Below are 21,189 nucleotides of genomic sequence, written 5' to 3' on the forward strand. Positions count from 1 at the left end.
GGGGGGGGGGGGGGGGGGGGGGGTGCAGGGCAGAAGGCTGGGTGTGGGGCGGAGGTCAGGGCAGAGGGCGTGGGGGTGCAGGGCAGAAGGCTGGGTGTGGGGGGGAGGTCAGGGCAGAGGGCTGGGGGGTGTGGGGGGGAGGTCAGGGCAGAGGGCTGGCGGGGTGTGGGGGTGCAGGGCAGAAGGCTGGCGGGGTGTGGGGGTGCAGGGCAGAAGGCTGGGGTGGGGGTGTGGAGGCACAGGGCAGAGGGCTGGGGTGCTCGGCTCGTGGGGGTGCTCCCAGCCCCCTGCCCTGAGCGGCTCATGGCAGGGGGCTGGGAGGGATATGCCCTGTTCCACCCCCTTCCCCCAGGCCCGTCCCTACCTCTCTCTGCCTGCTCTATGGAGCTATGTGCAGGCTGCCGCTCTTCCCCCTCCCAAGGGCCATCGCGGGCAGGGAGAGGGAGGAGGAGGGGCAGAGGGGCCGGAATGCACCACGCTGTGGGAAGAAGCGGGGGAGGAGGGAAGCTTGGCTGCTGCAGGACCAAGCTTCTGCCTCCTGCCCCCGCAGGGGAGAGCGGTGGGCAGGGGGGCTGCGTGGGGCAGGGGGCCAGGACCCCCCCCCCCCCCCTCCCCCCCCGGGGGGGGCAGGAGGCAGAAGCTTGGTCCTGCTGCAGCCAAGTTTCCCTCCTCCCCCGCTTCTTCCCCCAGCGTGGCGCTTTCCAGCCCCTCCGCCCCTCCTCCTCTCAGTGAGCAGCAGCGTGCCACTCAGAATCGGCTCGCGTGCCATGTTTGGCACGCGTGCCGTAGGTTGCCGACCCCTGCAGTAGGCCAAACTCATTCAGGTGTAGCTACACTGAAGTCAATGGAGTTTTACTAGGACAAATTTATACCAATCTTTTCACATTACCTTGCTAACACATACAGTGTCACACAGGGGAGGATAGCAATTGAGCTTGCATAATTTGTAAGTCATTTCAAGTTATTTTCCTTGATGATTTCATGCATCAATACTATTAAAGCATTTATTATGTATGGTAAGGGCCCAGGTGCCCTAATCAGTATCCAGGCCTCATTGTGCTAGGTGCTGTACAAACACCTGAGTGGCACATTCCTTGTCCTACACAAATTACACTCCAATAATAAACAAGATACAAATGAGTGTGGAGAAGGGAGAAGAAAAGGGTAACAAAAATAAGGTCAAACCACATAGGTTATTTATTGCTCAACTTGATGGTTCCAATACATCTGAAAGTTGAGGTTGTTTTTTCCTAACCCAAAATCAATAGTCAGCTATCCCTGACTGCTGCACAATCTAGCCATCCTTGGTTAGATGATTTCTTGCAGGGGTCACAGCAGAACTGGGTCTTGAGGAGGCTCTGGAAGGAGGTCTTACACATCCATTCAGGGAGGGTGTTCCACATATAAGGGGGCAACATGGAAGAAAGTACAGAAGTGTTAGCAGAGAAAGCCGACAGCAGACGTTCAAGCCTGGCTTGTTTGACAGAGCAAAGGGAAAACACAATATGGACCTCCATCCAGAGTCAGCGGGAGTCTTTCCATTGACTTCAGTGATTTGCAGATCAGACCCTATAAGACAAGGGGAAATAAAGTAGAGAGGGGCAGAATTGCTAAAAGTCATTGAAGGTGAGGACAAGAAGCTTGAATTTGATACCGTGGAAAATGGGGAGCCCAGGTGAAGGATTAAAAGAGGAGGGTGATATGGTCAGAGCAATATTTAAATACTATCATGATCAATCCCTGAGATATGCCATCAGTTTAAATGTTTAACCAGACAATAGTAAAAAGCAACTATTGTTTTTGATTGGTCTATTGTAAAATCATCAGGATCTTTACTTCACAGCACAAGTTAATTTTAGACATTTGCATTCCTTTAAGCATTTCCCCACTGTACACTGTAATTTGAAGAAAAAAAAAAAAAAAAAAACATTCATTACCTATTTGTCACTATGAGATGGAAGTTATTTCCAAGTACACTCAAGTTCTGTGAGTGAGAGACTATATTGGATTATAAACTGATGATCAGATTTGTGAAACTGCAATTTCACATTATATAGTGGGGAGTTTCTTATTTTCCCAACTCAGCTTGCACCTAAGCAACACAATAAACTGATTCATTCTTTGTTTTTAACTACATAGTAAACAAATGCTGTCCAGAGGCTTTTGTTAATAAAACTGAGTTAGGAATTAGAACAAAAATACACATCTTTAGTGTAAAAGAATGTAAAATACACTATTGCCACATAAACTAAATAGTTTTATGATGAAGTTAGTTTGGTTTTTTTGCCCCAGTTTTCCAGACTATTTTTGAAAAACCCATTTATAGCCCTGATTGAAAAATAAAAGGCACTACACACTTCTCATTACATTTCCAAGATGCAGACATGAGACCTAAATCCTATCCATACTGCTGCAACAATAAATTACACTATACATATGGATTTGTCTTAGGGCTTGTCTACACTGGCACTGTGAAAACACACACACACACCGCCCCCGAGCACAGCAAGTTTCAGCACTGTAAAGCGCCAGTGTAGACAGTGCACCCGCACTGGTAGCTACGGCCCTTGTGGAGATTTTTTTTTTTTTTTTTTTTTTTTAAGAGCTCTCTCCCAGCGGTCTTCCCTGACTACACAAATAGGGCCGTCCTTACCCATATGCAAAGTATGCAGCTGCGTAGGGCACCAGGAAATTTGGGGCACCCTGCCCCGTCTCTTCCCCAAGGCCCCTGCCCTGCCCCAGCCCCGCCCCCACTCTATCCTTTCCCCAAAGCCCCAGCCCTGCTCCGCCCCTTCACTGCCCCAGCCCTGCCTCTTCCCACCCCTGAGGACTGCAGTAGGGCTGGGCCTGCACTCACCGGTGGTGGGAAGTGCAGCAACCCAGCCCCCGCCACACCGCTGGAGATTGTGTGTTGGGGCGATTCCCCCCTGCCTCCCAAGCCAGTCCCACCCCCCCCACGGAGGCCTGGGGCCGTCCCCCAACCCCCACGGGGGGGGGGGGCTGCATAGGGCCCCAGAATAGCTTAGGGACGGCCCTGTACACAAGCCACATAAAAGTGCTGCCATGGCAGCGCTTTAACGTTGCCAGTGTAGACTAGCCCTTAGTAATAATAGATGAAATAATGAAGTGTATCTAAGTAAAAATGTTTGTAATACAGACTTGCTAACAGGGCCGGCTCCAGGTACCAGCTTGCCAAGCAGGTGCTTGGGGCGGCCACTCCGGAGAGGGGCGGCACGTCCAGCTATTCAGCGGCAATTCGGCAGACGGTCCCTCACTCCCGCTCGGCACGAAGGACCTCCCGCCGAATTGCCGCCGCAGATCACAATCACAGCTTTTTTTTTTTTTTGGCGCCACTTGGGGCGACAAAAACCCTGGAGCCGGCCCTGCTTGCTAAACTACAAAAAGTCTACCACTGTCTTCTGGGGGTTCTATAGAACCCATGGAAACATCTCACTCCCTCCCTTGTCCCCCACTCCTGCCACCCTTAGGGAGAGTTTTTAAGATATGACAGTATGACTCGATCAACTACTAGCAAGTAAAAACTTTCTAGCTGCTTGTCACCAAGACATCCAGCAAGAACAGTTTTCATTACTTCACTGAAGTCCAAATAACCATGCTGTATAAATTTCTGGACCAAAAAAAGTAACTTGGAGGTAGAGAATATATTATCCTTAAACCACTCTGAGTGCAAATGCCAATCATGGAGTTTTGTAAAATATTGTGAGTATGCCATTTAGTAAACTTTTTATGTAGATAGAAGAAAGCGGAAACAGAAGCCACCTTTTAAGCAAAAATAATCCGAAAGAAAATCAAACTGTTCATGAGTTTGTAGCTTATTTACAAAACTCCAACAAATTGCTATATGATCAATATTATTGTAAGACAACTGAAGAATAAGATTTCATTAGCCTGGCTATAATAAAATCTGCTTACAGCATCCCTAGGGCTTCTGGCAGCCATTGTCAATTTCCTGTAGCAAGTTTAAGTTACTATGACATCATTTTGGGGCTTTGCTCAAGGCAGACCTGATATAGAAAAGCCTTGAAGAGAATCTCAGTGTGCTCCAATCAAGGGATCGTTTGTGTTTAGCTTTGCTTTATTTTAAGAATCCTGCTTCCCCCACTACCGCACCCAGCAACTGTAGTGCCAATGCCTCAGTTCCAACAATGGCCACTTATTAAGCAAATTGTTTCAGCAGTTCAAGAATACAGAATGGATTTTTTTTAAATACAGAAGTAAGCGGAAAAGCTACACAATGCTCCTTTCATTCAAATAAAGGAATCTTCCAGGAAGCACAAAACATTTAAGAGCCATTTCCATTTACTTCAATGGGCTTTGGATCAGGATCTTAGCTTAGTTTGTTCATATACTGTAGTCTACTTAAGATTTAAAAAGCAACATCTGCCAACACACTATCATGCATGACTCATACTAGTTTCTTACACTAAACTCATCCAACTGTACTGAAACTCCAGTTAAATTATATGCAGTGAAGTTATAGCAAATGTTTCTTCCTCTCAATTGTTTCACTGTGCTCCAATCCTAATTTTTTCCTCAAGGAATACAGAATCTCTTTAAACAGAGTGCATATCACGCTAGCAAAATATGGTCCCAATTTTTCAAGTTACTGTACGCAGGCAGATCTGGCACCCACACGGAACAGTTGGGAGGATCGGGGCCTATATTTCCACAAATTTCCTTTAGCAAGAAAAGGTCGTACAAAACAGCATACTCCAGTCTTTATTATTTCAAATTCAGACATAAAAGTAAGGTAATATCATATAACAATCTTTCAGTTTCCTAAATATTAGATAGTTATCTCAAAGTAACATTTATTATGAGGAGGAGGAGGAGGAGCTATTCACATGCAACAGAGGGAAGAACTATTGTGCAACAATTCGTGGAACTCAACACAAGACAAAAAATAATATAACACCAGGAAGCATCAACTGTTTTCAGCATACAAGTCTTGTTCACTCCTAGCTATTATTAAAGCAGCATTATACCCTTAGAGTCTCTCAAACTTTTTACCCCAAATACATTTAATTGTTCATATCCTTAAAATTAAATTGTATAATGTACTTTTAAGTACCAGATTGTGACAACCTTACTCACTCATTCAGATTGATATCCTACTTTACAGTTATTCCCGTTGAAATTGAAAAGGACTCATTATACAGTAAGTTACTACTCTGCATGAGTAAGGGTGGAAGAATCTGGCCCTACATGATTAATAAGAAAAAGTTTCAGTCATAGTCAAAATGATGTAAATTTAGTCAATAGAATGAGTACTCCTCTATACAAATTTCACTCTACAGTGAACATAAAAAAAAAGTCAAGAATTTCCATTCAATATTACTAAGACAGTAATACCCATGGCACATTATGAGATACATTTAAGGAAGCAAGAAAACCCAAACTGTGGGCCAGAGTCTGAGCTCGGCTACACTAGTGTAAATACAGAATAACTCCACTGATTTCAGTGATGTTATGCCAGATTCTGATACTGTGTTTAGCTGGGAAAAGGGGTCTTACTCCGTGAATAGTCCAACTGAAGTCAATGGGACAACTAAACCAGAGAAAAAGATATCAGAATCTGGTCCTGTAAACTTGATATAAGCATAGGAGGATTGAATGATATTGTAAAAACACACCTCCTAACCAGAAGCAAAAAAGAAAAAAATGCATGTGTCAGATAAGAATGACACAGTTTCTAAGACAGATACACTACTGAATTCAGTTAGTTTATTTCCTCTAAGATATCTTAGAAATAACAAAACTATTGTCTTCTAACATTTTTATTGTTCTTAACTTTTGTTGTTACTCAAGATAATACAAACATGCAGAATATAATTTAATAATCTCACTCTAAAAGGCAGCATATAATTTTAACTCTAAAAAATATTTTAATAATTTATTTTAAAAAGTTATTTTAAAAGCCTCCAGGAATCTCACATCAATTGACGGAAGCAGCAACAGCAGAGCTATAACAACACCACACATGCAATAACCTTTTTTTAAGCACAGATAACAAGCTCCAAAAAGTGTAGCCAGGTATAGAAGAATTTTAAAAGTGATGTACTTATCTGGACTATTTTCAATGCCTAAATGAACCTGTTAAGTCCCTGGCCCCAAACTAGAAGAGTGATCTTGTATGTATAGTGATCATAAGATGTATGGTACTGACCATTATGAATGTGTTTGGGACATACTGTACACCATCCCAACATGCCTAATTGCTGCACTCCTCCACACACCAGCACCTTAGTTATAATAACTGATACTTGTAACATTTCCATTAGGTTTGAAAGCTCCTCCTGGCTTTATTTGTTGTTTTTTCTTGGAAAGATACCCCTACGCTGCCCAGCTCTTTTCAAGGGTTCTTACTAAACTGCTTACATCGCCTGAAATAAAACACACCTCGCCAAACGTGAGTGCGGCCAGAAGGCCGTTAATCCGGAGAAGGGCCACGGTGGGCGTTTCTGTGCGGCCCGGCCCTCCCCTCCAGCTGTTCAGAGCTGCCGCCAGCACCCTTCCCTCCTCCACCCTTCATCCCACACCAGGAGAAAGCGACGGAGCATTTCAGCCCCACCAGCGGCCCCTGCTAGGACCAGCAGCAGCAACTCGGGGTCTTACGGCTCCCTGTTGCTGCCACAACAAAGCAGCTTCCAGGGACCTTTTATTGACTCCGTATGCCCCCGATCCGGCATGTGCACGAACCAAGCCACGGGAGCGGTTCGCAGCGCACCCCGGCCCCTCGCTTTATCCCCACCGGGAGCCAGGCATCCTGCAGGGCAACCGCAAATACCCGCAACACACTCCACAACCACTGCAAGCAACACACACACACCCCGCGGCAAGGCGCCTCTCCCGGGGAGCGGGGACAATTGCAACCCATCCCCTCCCGCAGGGGCTCCGCACCGCTGGGGACAAAGGCAGCCTCCCTCCGCCCCCAGCGCCCCTCACCCGAGAGCTCGTCCGGCTCCAGCCCGGTCTCGGTGTCCAGCCCACAGATCACGAAGTAGTCGGCGAAGCGGCCGGGTGCCGAGGAGCCGCCTCCGCTCATGCTGGAGCCCGAGGGGTGCGGGGGGCTCAGCGCGCCCGGGGGAAGGCGGCCATCGCCGGGGCTGCTCCAGCTGTTCCAGCTGCGGCGGCTGCCGCTGCCTCCATGACGGAGCGGAGCGGGCAGCACCGCACGGCATTGTGGGTACGGCCCCCAGCTGTTCCTGGGGAGGGCCAGAGAGAAACCGCAATGCTGCGCGTGCGCTTTGAGCGGATGCGATGACGTGATGTTGCTGCCTGTCGGAGGCTGGGCGGGGCAGTGGGCACAGGTCTCACCGCCCCGCCCCGCCCTTGCTGCCTCACGCGCCGGCCTCGCCCCGCCCTGCCCCTCCCCTTGGCCTCTCCCTTCCCGCCCAACGGCTCCTCCTTCCGCCCCCAGCCCGGTGCACGGGGCTCAGCTCCCTCTGCCCCCCCCCGTCCCTGTTCCCTCAGGAGCCCGACGGTGCTGGGTCAGGCCAATGGCCCGTCCAGCCCAGTGCCTTCTGTGCCCACACTGGCCCATGTCTGGTGCTTCAGAGGGAATGAACAGGGCTGTTACTAGGGTTGCCAATTTTGGTTGGACGTATTCCTGGAGATTAAGGATCAGAGGGGTAACCGTGTTAGTCTGGATCTGTAAAAAGCAACAGAGGGTCCTGTGGCACCTTTAAGACTAACAGATGTATCGGAGCATAAGCTTTTGTGGGTGAATGCCCACTTTGTCAGATGCATGTAATGGAAATTTCCAGAGGCAGGTATAAATATGCAGGCAAGAATCAGTATGGAGATAACGAGGTTAGTTCAATCAGGGAGGGTGAGCTTCCACCTCGGACACACCACACGATCCATCGTCTACAGCCAAGCGCTGAGGTACAACCGCATCTGCTCCAACCCCTCAGACAGAGACCAACACCTACAAGAGCTTCACCAAGCATTCTCAAAACTACGATACCCACACAAGGAAATAAGGAAACAAATCAACAGAGCCAGACGTGTACCCAGAAGCCTCCTGTTACAAGACAAGTCCAAGAAAGAAACCAACAGAACTCCACTGGCCATCACCTACAGTCCTCAGCTTAAACCTCTCCAACGCATCATCAGTGATCTACAACCCATCCTGGACAACGATCCCTCGCTTTCACAGACCTTGGGAGGCAGGCCAGTCTTCGCGCACAGACAACCCGCCAACCTTAAGCATATTCTCACCAGCAACCACGCACCGCACCATAACAACTCTAACTCAGGAACCAATCCATGCAACAAACCTCGATGCCAACTCTGCCCACATATCTACACCAGCAACACCATCACAGGACCTAACCAGATCAGCTACAACATCACCGACTCATTCACCTGCACGTCCACCAATGTTATATATGCCATCATGTGCCAGTAATGCCCCTCTGCTATGCACATTGGCCAAACTGGACAGTCACTACGTAAGAGGATAAATGGACACAAGTCAGATATCAAGAATGGCAATATACAAAAACCTGTAGGAGAACACTTCAACATCCCTGGCCACACAATAGCAGATGTAAAGGTAGCCATCTTACAGCAAAAAAACTTCAGGACCAGACTCCAAAGAGAAACTGCTGAGCTCCAGTTCATTTGCAAATTTGACACCATCAGATCAGGATTAAACAAAGACTGTGAATGGCTATCCAACTACAGAAGCAGTTTCTCCTCCCTTGGTGTTCACACCTCAACTGCTAGCAGAGCACCTCACCCTCCCTGATTGAACTAACCTCGTTATCTCCATACTGATTTATACCTGCCTCTGGAAATTTCCATTACTTGCATCTGAAGAAGTGAGGTTCTTACCCACGAAAGCTTATGCTCCCAATACTTCTGTTAGTCTTAAAGGTGCCACAGGACCCTCTGTTGCTTTATTCATACAGTAACCTAAAAGTCAATGGTCCATAACCTCGTTATCTCCATACTGATTCTTGCCTGCATATTTATACCTGCCTCTGGAAATTTCCGTTACATGCGTCTGACGAAGTGGGCATTCACCCACGAAAGCTTATGCTCCAATACATCTGTTACTCTTAAAGGTGCCACAGGACCCTCTGTTGCTTTTTCCTGGAGATTGCATCACATGACATGATCTTTAAGTTCTGGAGACTCCAGGCCAATCCTGGAGGGTTGACAACCCCCGCTGCTTACCTGGTGAGCCATCCCCGGCCCTCCAGTCCCAGCCTCCAGCAGTCAGAGGTTAAAGGACGCTGGGAGCATGGGGTTGCATCCCTGCCCATCCTGGCTATTAGCCGTTGCTGGACCGACACGCCATGAACTTGCCTAGTTCTTTTTTGAACCCAGTTATATTTGTTGGCCTTCACAACATCCCCTGGCAATGAGTTCCACTGGTGGACTGTGCATGGTATGAAGTATTTCCTTTTGTTTGTTTTAAACCTGCTGCCTATTAATTTCATCAGGTCACCTCTAGACCCTCCTACTGCTCCCCACACACCCTCCAAGTTTCCTGAGACTCTCCTTCAGACCCCTCATTATAACCCTTTCTCTGCCCTTCAAACCTGTAAAATGTTCCTATTTTTTCTCATGAGGTAGACTAGGCAAGGTTGATCACAGACAGTGGTATAGTGTCGACCTATACTAGCTCCCTGGCTTGTAAAAAACATCCTTCCTCACAGAGACTCCAGTCTAAGAGCTATTTCTGCTATTTTTCTACAGTGCTGTAACTAACGCATGTTAACTATCCCATTGTAAAAGCCTAGTGGAGACAAAGCACGTGTGGTTCTTTCATAACAGTACAAGCCTGGGACTCAGGTTCAATTACCTTTTCTGCTGCAGACTTTTTGTGTAACCTTGGGCAAGTCACCTAGTCTCTCTGTGCCTCACTTCCCTACCTGTAAAATGGAAATAATCATAAGACTGGAAGGGACCTCGAGAGGTCATTTAGTCCAGTACCCTGATCTCATGACAGGACTAAGTATTATCTAGAACTGTGGTTTTCAAACTTTTTTTCTGGGGACCCAGTTAAAGAAAATTGTTGATGCCTGTGACACAATGGAGCTGGGGATGAGTGGTTTGGGGTGTGGGAGGGGCTCAGTGCTGGGGCAGAGGTTTAGGGTGCGGGGATGAGGGCTGCGGGGTGGGGACGGGAATGAGGGGTTCAGGGTGTGGAGGGGGCTCTGGGCTGGGGCAGGTGGTTGGGGTACCAGAGGGGGTCAGGGCTCTGGGCTGGGGATGCAGGCTCTGGGGTGGGGATGGGAGGTTTGGGGTGCAGGAAGGGGTTCTGGGTTTGGGGGGCTCAGGGCTGGGGCACATGGTTGGGGTACAGACTTACCTCCGGCAGCTCCCGGTCAGTGACATAGCCGGAGTGCAGAGGCAGGTTTCCTGCTGTCCTGGCACCACGGACCGCGCTGCGCCCCGGAAGCGGCCAGCAACAGGTCTGGCTCCTAGGCGGAGGTGCACAAACGGCTTTGCGCGACTCTCACCCACAGGCCCCACCCCTCCCCCCAGCTCCCATTGGCCGGGAATGTGGAGCCGGGGCTCGGGGTGGGGGCAGCGTGCGGAGCCCTCTGGCCCCCTGTCTAGAAGCCACTTCCGGGGCGTAGTGCGGTGTCAGAAAAGGTAGGCGTTGCTGCCCAGAGCAAGGCGACCCAGTGCCTGACATGCCGCCACCCAGTACTGGGTCACGACCCACGGTTTGAAAAACACTGATCTAGAAGACCATCTCTGATAGATGTTTGTCTGCTCTTAAAAAGCTCCAAAGACACGGATTCCTCAACCTCCCTAGGCATAATAGCCCTTTCCTACCTCACAAGAGTTTTATGAGGATAAATAAATTATGGTATTATGGTAATGGGGTACATAAGGGTATATCTTCACTGCAGAGTTAGCTGAAGTGATAGGCACCTGGATCTGGGCATCCAGGTTAGCCTAGCCCAGGTGTAAGCAGTAGGGTGACCAGATGTCCCGATTTTATAGGGACAGTCCCGATATTTGGGGCTTTGTCTTATATAGGTGCCTATTACCCCCCTCCCCCGTCCCGATTTTTCACACTTGCTGTCTGGTCACCCTAGTAAGCAGCCACATTGCTAAGTCTTACCTGAGCTGCTGTATCATTAGGACTTCTGGTGACACATCCCATAGTGCTTTGTGCTGCAGTAAGGTAAGATGCTCTGTTATTCTTTTTCACTTGAGCAATTTAACCTGTGTCTTCACTGCAAAGGGGCAGCTTACTGGCTCTAGTGAAAGCCTCTTGGGTTTTAGCCAACAGCCCTAGATGAGCCAGCTAGCCCAAGTTGAAGGCACTACTAAACTTGGGTGAGAGGGATTTCTGTGTGGATAGAGAGGCAGGGGAAGGTTAGGGGCAGCATCCAAGTAGGCACCCAAGTTAAGAGTGCAGTGAAGACACCCTTAGACTGTTGAGAATAACTGGTGAGTCAAAGAGGAAGGCTGACAGCATTGGAAAAAGAAAGTGGCTGATAGAACTCAGCAATTCTCTCAGTAAATCTTGGTGTAACTTTGGGTTGTTTGTAATCCTGTCAGCGATATTAACAGAACATGCGTGTGGGTCAAATTTGGAATTTGTGGGATTGTGGTGGTTTAGCTGAAGGAGCACAAAGCAATGTTAGGAAATAGCTTTCAAAAAGGGTGCATTTTAAAGTGTTGTAAATATGATATAATATAAAAGTTAGTAAACATTTTGCTAAAAAAAAAATTACCTAGAAAATTCAGTTATTGAGAGTTATTGTGCCAAATTTGGAGACTTTTAATCATTAAAGTGTGAAAGAGGGATTTTAGTCCTGCTTAAGTGCAAATCTCATTGTAACTTACCTGTGGAGTCACTACTAACATCTCTGTAATAGATGAGGGATTAGCTTGTATGTGGAATAATATTCACATATGGCTTTGACTAGTGCTTTATTAGACAGATCTTTTACTTTTCACAATTCTAAGTTAATTATAACTTTACAAATCATTTTTAGTTTTGTTTTTGTCTGAGTCTTGTGTTCATGAAAAATGCCAAATTAACAAACACCTTCAGAAACTGAAGTCCTGTTTCTCCATTGGATAGGTACACATAGCCCTGGTCTACACTACGAGTTTAGGTCGAATTTAGCAGTGTTAGATCAATTTAACCCTGCACCCGTCCACACAACGAAGCCATTTTTGTCAACTTAAAGGGCTCTTAAAATCGATTTCTGGACTCCTCCCCGACGAGGGGATTAGCGCTGAAATCGACCCTGCTGGGTCGAATTTGGGGATAGTGTGGACGCAATTTGATGGTATTGGCCTCTAGGAGCTATCCCAGAGTCCTCCATTGTGACCGCTGTGGACAGCACTCTCAACTCAGATGCACTGGCCAGGTAGACAGGAAAAGCCCCGCGAACTTTTGAATGAGCTCCAGCATGGACCGAACTGGAGGTTCTGCATCTGATCGCTGTATGGGGAGACGAATCCGTGCTATCCGAACTCCGTTCCAAAAGACAAAATGCCGGAATATTTGAAAAAATCTCCAAGGGCATGAAGGATAGAGGTTATAACAGGGACCCGCAGCAGTGCCGCTTGAAACTTAAAGAGCTCAGGCAAGCCTACCAAAGAACCAGAGAGGCAAACGGCCGCTCCAGGTCAGATCCCCAGACATGCCGCTTCGATGATGAGCTGCATGCCATTCTAAGGGGTGCCCCTACAACTACCCCACTGCTGTGCTTCCCTCCTCCCTCACCCCTCCCGGGCTACCTTTGCAGTTATCCCCCCATTTGTGTGACGAATTAATAAAGAATTCATGAATTTGAAACAACAATGACTTTATTGCCTCTGCAAGCGGAGATCAAACGGGGGAGGGGAGGGCGGTTGGCTTACAGGGAAGTAGAGTGAACCAACGGGGTGGATTTTCATCGAGGAGAAACAAACAGAACTTTCACACTGTAGCCCCCTGACCAGTCATGAAACTGGTTTTCAAAGCTTCTCTGATGCACAGTGCGCCTTGCTGTGCTCTTTTAACCGCCCTGGTGTCTGGCTGCGTGTAATCAGTGACCAGGTGATTTGCCTCAACCTCCCACCCCGCCATAAATGTCTCCCCCTTACTCTCACAAATATTGTGGAGCACACAGCAAGCAGTAATAATGATGGGAATATTGGTTTCGCTGAGGTCTAACCAAGTCAGTAAACTGCGCCAGCGAGCTTTTAAATGTCCAAAGGCACATTCTACCACCATTCTGCACTTGCTCAGCCTATAGTTGAACTGCTCCTTACTACTGTCCAGGCTTCATGAGCCATGGGAGCAAAGGGTAGGCTGGGGTAGGTGCGACCACGCGGTGCTGCCGACTGGGAGAGCAGCCTGAGGCAGAAGCCTCCAGCTGGCATGATATTCCAGGCAGGACTGAATCTCCATTAGACGAAACTTAAAGAAGAGAATGACCTGGAGTCATTCCCATTTTTGTCCAGGCGCCCCCGACCGACCACACCTAGGCCGGCCAGGAGCACCCATGTCTGCCCAGGCACCCTTGACCAACTTAACCGAGGTCGGCCAGGAGCACCCACGGGACAACAACAGTTAGCAGTCATATTGCACCGTCTGCCGTCCGCAAGGCAAGGCAAGGGGATGCTGCTGTGTAGCACTGCAGTACCGCGTCTGCCAGCAGCACCCAGGAGACATACGGTGACAGTGAGCTGAGCGGGCTCCATGCTTGCCGTGGTATGTCGTCTGCACGGGTAACCCAGGAAAAAAGGCGAGAAACGATTTTTTGCCGTTGCTTTCACGGAGGGAGGGAAGGAGGGGAGCCTCACGACATGTACCCAGAACCACCCGCAACAATGTTTTTGCCCCATCAGGCATTGGGAACTCAACCCAGAATTCCAATGGGTGGCAGAGACTGCGGGAACTGTGGGATAGCTACCACAGTGCAAAGCTCCGAAAGTCGACGCTAGCCTCGGTACTGTGGACGCACACCGCCAACTTAATGCGCTTAGTGGGGACACACACAATCGACTGTATCAAATCGATTTCTAAAAAATCGATTTCTATTAAATCAACCTAATTTCGTAGTGTAGACATACCCATAGGTAGCAGCAGTGTAAGATTGACACCACATCTGTGTCTCAGATCTAATGTAGTGTTGTGGCTTTGCTGAGTGGTAGAAGAATTCAGGTCAGTTTCCTGTTTGGAACAGAAATCAGTGATGCCCTGCAATTTGTTTATTTACAAAATGTATACAATTCTTATTTCCTCCAACAGGGGTGGGAATAAACAACACATAGCATCACCCTCTTGCAGAATTCTCAGGAGAGAATTTCTGTCCCATCCACAGAAGCAGCTATCTTGCATTTTTGTTTTACCTCAAGGCGTCATACCACTCTAAATTTTCACAGTTGCAGGAAATTATGGGGTTGGGGGTTAGACAATAATTATTTAACTACAGTAGACATTGCGATTCAAAAAGTTAAAGTTTTATAATAATTAAAACACAAATTGTCAAAATCGCATATCAAAATTAATATCCTTAACTCAAACTCTGATAAATTTTCAAAAAGCATTTTTCTTACTTTGTCTATTTGTAAATTTCAGTTATTATTGATGGAAATATTTCTTTGGTTTGTGTGTGTATGGTAAAATTGCCACTTACCAACATTTATCAATAACAATCTAATCCTTCCAAGCTTAACTATAACCCACACAGTGCTGCTTAAGAACTCTCTGAGCATGGCTACTGTACAGCGTCTTCAACAATTTCTATGGAGAGTTTCACCCCAGGGTGCTTATACATTAATTACCCCTACCATGCAAGCCATTACTCTCTTCCACTATAACACTGGACAGGGTTAGTTCAATCTCCATCAGCTGAGAATTAGAGGGAGAAATGTTGATATTAGAAGACACATATCTTGATCATAGTAATAATCACAGCAACTGATTTCTCTTTAAGTACAGATGGAAAAGCTCACCCCGAACTGCAGTCACATACAAAAACTGCTTCTTTTTTTCTCCTTACACCATTCCATTAGAGTACATGGTTCACAAACCTTACAACATTTCTTTGATAGAAGGAGCGATTATCTGTAATTCAACAAGTGCTCTTTCTTCTGCCTGCAAATAGAAATCAAAGTGTTTTCTGGCCTTGCAAAAGAGGCGCCTGCTCTACATTATGAAAAGTAGGTCATTATTCATTTACTTCACCATTCTGCCACTATGATAGAGCATTAAGGAATGGTCAGGCACATCAATCACAGGATTTGCTGGATATATCTAACCTAATTTTGAGTAGAGAAAGGTATGTGGTACAGAGCTGTATCTCCCCGAACCCAAAGCTAACGCATTGTAATTAATCATGGGAAGAAAAGAGAAAAGAAAAAACTAACTTTTTAAGCAAATGGAAATATATATATGTATATTTCCATTTGCTTAAAAAGTTTATTAAATGTGTTTATTGTTTATTAAATAAATATATAAACATTTCTGTTGCAATGGTATATACCAGTGAGATGTATGAGGTAAGATTAATTTCATCCTTGTGCAGAGGGCCAGCACAATGACCTATGCATCATTCAAGTTCCATTTAATCTGTGTGTTTTTTGGGCTCACCTGGGTCTTAAATGCATAGGCCTTTATGCTGGCCCTTTGCACAGAGACAATTTTTTTGAACCATAATGTACATATATAATCATCAGTTGTGATGGTCTATATGCAAATTCAAATTGGTATGATACTTCCTTTTTAAATCGCTATTCTCAGTCATTCATAAAATTCCTAGTTTTCAGATTTTGGTCCAAAATTTCTCATGATTACTGCCCAGGAGTATTTTGTTCTGTGTTTTTTGAGGGTAAAAGGGGGATAATGGAGTTTCTTAAAAATTAGTTCAGCAATTTTGGAGTTATCTAGGCAGGAACAAAAAAAAGGCTTCTTGCCTATTAAGAAAGTTTTCAGATCAAAGGAAATTTTACTCAGATCCTGAATTCTGATTCAATAAGTTAAATTGCATTGTACACAGTTTAAAAAGTTATTTTCAGGTTTTTTAACAAAAAGACTTAAGACTTGCCATGCCTTCAGAATGAGGCATAGTGCCTTTTGCCATATAAGAACAAGCTTGGTTATGAATAACAGGGATAAAAGGGATTAGTAAGGATGTTTAAAATAGCACACAGCACATCCACAGCATTCCATAATTATAGAAGAGTTAGATGAATGTTCAAAGTGCTGGATATGACAGTCCATTTTGGCTCTAATCCTGCTCTCCTTGAAATCAGTGTAGAAATTCATATTGACTTCGATTATGCCATCCATGTTATGACTTTGCATGGGAGACACTTGTATAAGAAGCTAGATAGGCTTCTGCGCTAATGCAAAGATTAGTGCAACAGAGGGAGGCTGTAGCTGCATTTTCCTGGTCTTAGGAGAATTTCCAAACATTTTTCTTGTGCATTCAGGCATCTTTCAAAGTCTTTTTCCATTTCAAGTGCTGTAAATCTACTTGGGCACACTGTGACACTCATCTAATTTCTTAGCCTGCACTTTGTGAGCTGATGGGAAGGGCAAGGGACACTGTGAAATCTTGAAATTTTGCATACAAGTAACTTTTTCAATTTTATAAACATTTCTGTCCTAGTCCTTCCCTGTTCACCTTAACAGCTTCCATTTCAGGAAGGTACAGGTTTTTGGTTATGCCAAAAAATACCATAGCAATCCAACATAAATAATTACCCATCCATAGCACAGTTCATAACAGATCTCCGCTTCAACAAGTGATGCTGCGTTTCTTTTATTAAATAATGGACTGGCATGGACATTGCCTCTAACGTCCTTTGGCATCTTTCTTATGGGTTCACTGTTCTTCCCCTTTGCTGGTTATCAGGAAAACCAAATCAACTTTCACTTTCATGGTCCTTTGAGTCTGCCTTTGGTGTTTTTCAGGAGAGCAAGCAAGATGTGTTCCCAGGGAATCCCCTTCCCCACCAAATTTAATTCATTTAAAATGAAGTAGAATGATGTTTCTGCTATCACCAGCCTCCAAGGGTATGTCTACACTGAACTGTAAGCCCCAGGTGAGTAGAACTAGAGTTAGCAGACCCTGAATATTTATAACTCATTTGTAACCCTAAGTTATGAATTGTTGAATCCTGGGTCTCAACCTGGGGATCCAGCATCTACATTGCATTATCAAAGATCATGTCCAACCACCCATATCCCAGACTTCCTAGCACTGCCCCAAAATGTGGCTGCCCTAGCCCTTTTTTCATGGTGCAGAATGGGAAAACTTGACTATCCAGAGGATAAAGGAAGTCAGCCCATGGGATTGTGGGATTTTGACAAACTCTCAGAGAAAACATCCAGTGTGACTGCGTCTATGCTGCAAAGCAATGGAACTAGTACCCTGGGTCCTGGCTTGACTCAGACCCTCCACCCCATGAGATCCTGGGACCACACCCTGGGTTAGCATGATTTGTGTGTAAACAGAAGGGGGCTTAGGCTCTGGGTTTATATTGCAGTGTAGACATACATATCCCAACAGAAGCAGAACCCAGCTGCTTATGTTGGGCTTTGTGCAGTCAGAATTGCCAACATCTGAACACTTGACAGCTCTCTAAAGAAGATGTTGGTCTGAGCTACTAATAAACTGTTCCCTCACTCTTATCCAGAGAGCAGTGTGAACATTTTAGTGAAATTTAGATTTTCTCCTTTGTCTTTTTTCAATTGTTTCACTGTAGAATTGAAAGTAATGAACAATATTAAAGGGAAACCACAAACCAGAAATCTAGTACATTTAAAGAGATAAAGAAATTTCCTATATAACACCGTCCCACAAATCTTGAAATACAACATGAAGTAAGGAACTGGGTATGTTTAGTTTGTAAGGGAGGAGAGTAAGGGGGGATATGATAGCAGTCTTCAATTACTTGAAGGGCTGCCATAAAAAAGATGGAGAAAAGTTGCGCTCTCTTTCCACAGAGGGCAGGACAAGAGGCAGTGGATTCAAACTACAACATAGCAGATTTAGATTAAATCTCAAGAAAAACTTCCTAACGGTAAGAAGAGAAGGGCAATAGAACAGGCTGCCTAGGGAGGTTGTGGAAGCTCCTTCACTGGAGGTTTTCAAAAGGAGGCTGGAGAGCCATCTGTCTTGGATGGTTTAGCTGTAACAAATCTTGCATCTTGGCAGGGGGCTAGACTAGATGACCCTTACAGTCCCTTCTAACCCTATAATTCTATGATCAATACACAGCAAAACTGGCTTCCAAGTGAGTGTCTGAGGTACAGGTGAAATGTAATGCAATTTATCTTGCATCATCACTGCAAAGTGGGTAGGTTATGAGTCTTAGTGAAAGTGGAGCCCAGGCTCTAATCCACACCTCCAGCTACCCCTAGGGCACATCTATACTATAGATTAATGTTTAATTGCAGCACTGATAGACATACCCACATTAGCTTTCATCTAGCTGGTGCAAGTGATAGTGAGGATATGGCAGCATGGGCTAGCTGGCCTGTACAAGCCCCCCAGGGACATACTTTGGTTGATGATCGGGGCCATGTGTCTTCAGTGCTATTAGCCACGTTCACTAGATTAAAGCTACTGTAGGTATGCCCACCTGCACTACAAATTGCCTTAATTTGCAGTGTAGATATACCTCAAGTTTCTATGCACCACTGAATTTGAGAGGTTGATGTGTGAACAAGAGGGGGGCAGGACTGACTCTGCAGTAAAGGCGTATCCATAGCTCTGAACTTCTTCAGCTTGTTCTGTCACTTGCAGAACTGCCACACGTGCTGAGGCCCAACTACACCTGACAGCTGTTAGAATGAAATCAGGTGAATCTTGCATATATACAGCTCAAAAGCAAATCTTTCTGATTTTGATCTTCTTAGGGTATGTCTACACTACGGGATTACTCCGAATTTAAAGAATTCGATTTTTGGCAACAGATTGTATAAAGTCGAATGTATGTGGCCACACTAAGCACATTAATTTGGCGGTGTGCGTCCATGTACTGGGGCTAGCGTCGATTTCCAGAGTGTTGCACTGTGGGTAGATATCCCATAGCTATCCCATAGTTCCTGCAGTCTCCGCCCATTGGAATTCTGGGTTGAGATCCCAATGCCTGATGGGGCCAAAAACATTGTCGTGGGTGGTTCTGGGTCCATCCTCCCCCTCCCTCTGGGAAAGCAATGGCAGACAACCGTTTCGCGCCTTTTTCCTGGGCGAACAGTGCAGACGCCATACCGTGGCAAGCATGGAGCCCGCTCAGCTCAAGACAGCAGTCATAAACATTGTAAACACCTCGCACGTTATCGTGCAATTTATGCTGAACCAGAACCTGCAAAACCAGGCGACGAGGAGTAGGCTACGGCAGCGCGGCGACGAGAGCGATGAGGACATGGACATGGAATTCTATCAAACCGCGGGCCCCGGCGCTTTGGAGATCATGCTGTTAATGGGGCAGGTTCATGCCGTGGAATGCCGATTCTGGGCACGGGAAACAAGCACAGACTGGTGGGACCACATAGCGTTGCAGGTGTGGGATGATTCCCAGTGGCTGCGAAACTTTAGCATGCGTAAGGGCACTTTCATGGAACTTTGTGACTTGCTTTCCCCTGCTCTGAAGCGCCAGAATACCAGGATGAGAGCAGCCCTCACAGTTGAGAAGCAAGTGGCGATAGCCCTGTGGAAGCTTGCAACGCCAGACAGCTACCGGTCAGTCGGGAATCAATTTGCAGTGGGCAAATCTACTGTGGGGGCTGCTGTGATGCAAGTAGCCAAAGCAATCACTGAGATGCTGCTACGAAAGGTAGTGACTCTGGGAAATGTGCAGGTCATAGTGGATGGCTTTGCTGCAATGGGATTCCCTAACTGTGGTGGGGCAATAGATGGAACCCATATCCCTATCTTGGCACCGGAGCACCAGGGTACCCAGTACATAAACCGCAAGGGTTACTTTTCAATGGTGCTGCAAGCACTGGTGGATCACAAGGGACGTTTCACCAACATCAACGTGGGCTGGCTGGGAAGGATTCATGACACTCGCGTCTTCAGGAACACTACTCTGTTTAAAAAGCTGCAGCAAGGGACTTACTTCCCGGACCAGAAAATAACCGTTGGGGATGTTGAAATGCCTATAGTTATCCTTGGGGACCCAGCCTACCCCTTAATGCCATGGCTCATGAAGCCATACACAGGCAGCCTGGACAGGGGTCAGGAGCTGTTCAGCAACAGGCTGAGCAAGTGCAGAATGGTGGTAGAATGTGCATTTGGAGGTTTAAAAGGTCGCTGGCGCACGTTACTGACTCGGTCAGACCTCAGCCAAACAAATATCCCCATTATTATTGCTGCTTGCTGTGTGCTCCACAATCTCTGTGAGAGTAAGGGGGAGACCTTTATGGTGCGGTGGGAGGCTGAGGCAAATCGCCTGGCTGCTGATTATGCACAGCCAGACACCAGGGCGATTAGAAGATCGCACCAGGAAGCGCTGTGCATCAGAGAAGCTTTGAAAACCAGTTTCATGACTGGCCAGGCTACGGTGTGAAAGTTCTCTTTGTTGAAAACCCGCCCCCTTGATTGACTCATTCCCTGTAAGCAAACCATCCTCCCCTCTTCGATCACAGCTTGCTTTCAAAGGAAATAAAGTCACTATCATTTAAAAATCATGTATTCTTTATTAAATCGATTATAAACATAGGGAGAGAACTGACAAGGTAGCCCGGTTGGGGGTTTGGGAGGAGGATCGGAGGGAAGGAAAAGGCCACTAAAAAATTCAATATAATGACAGCCTTTTGGTTGGGCTGTCCAGTGGGGTGGACTGGGAGGGTGCACGGAGCCTCCTCCCCCGTGTCCTTACATGTCTGGGTGAGGAGGCTCTGGAACACGGTGACGGGGGAGGGAGGTTATACAGCGGCTGCAGCGGCACTCTGTGATCCTGCTGCCATTCCTGAAGCTCCACCAGACGCCAGAGCATGTCCGTTTGATCACGCAGCAGCCCCAGCATTGCAGCCTGCCACCTCTCATCTCGAGCGTCCCTCATGACCTCACCTTCACTGGCATCTTTCCTGTACTTTGATACCGTGTCCTTCCACTCATTCAAATGAGCTCTTTCATTGCGGGTGGATTCCATGCTTTCCGAGAACATCTCGTCTCGCGTCCTCTTTTTCCGTCGCCTTATCTGAGATAGCCTTTGGGACGGAGGAGGGAGGCT

The 21,189-nt window shown here is 46.6% G+C and overlaps 1 protein-coding gene across 2 annotated transcripts in view; it reads right to left on the reverse strand.

The window, feature by feature from the left end:
- The window catches only part of DENND5A (DENN domain containing 5A), a 101,142-nt gene extending 93,966 nt beyond the window's left edge, over positions 1–7,176 (reverse strand). For both annotated transcript variants that reach the window (XM_024196315.1, XM_024196306.1), the window contains exon 1: positions 6,967–7,176. In XM_024196315.1, the coding sequence (XP_024052083.1) occupies positions 6,967–7,066 (100 nt within the window). In that variant the 5' untranslated portion in view covers positions 7,067–7,176. The remainder of the gene's footprint in view (positions 1–6,966) is intronic.
- Between the last annotated feature and the right edge of the window lie 14,013 nt (positions 7,177–21,189).

Source organism: Terrapene carolina, unplaced genomic scaffold (genome assembly GCF_002925995.2).
Source record: "Terrapene carolina triunguis isolate 2854851 unplaced genomic scaffold, T_m_triunguis-2.0 Scaffold96, whole genome shotgun sequence".
Taxonomy (NCBI): domain Eukaryota; kingdom Metazoa; phylum Chordata; order Testudines; family Emydidae; genus Terrapene; species Terrapene triunguis.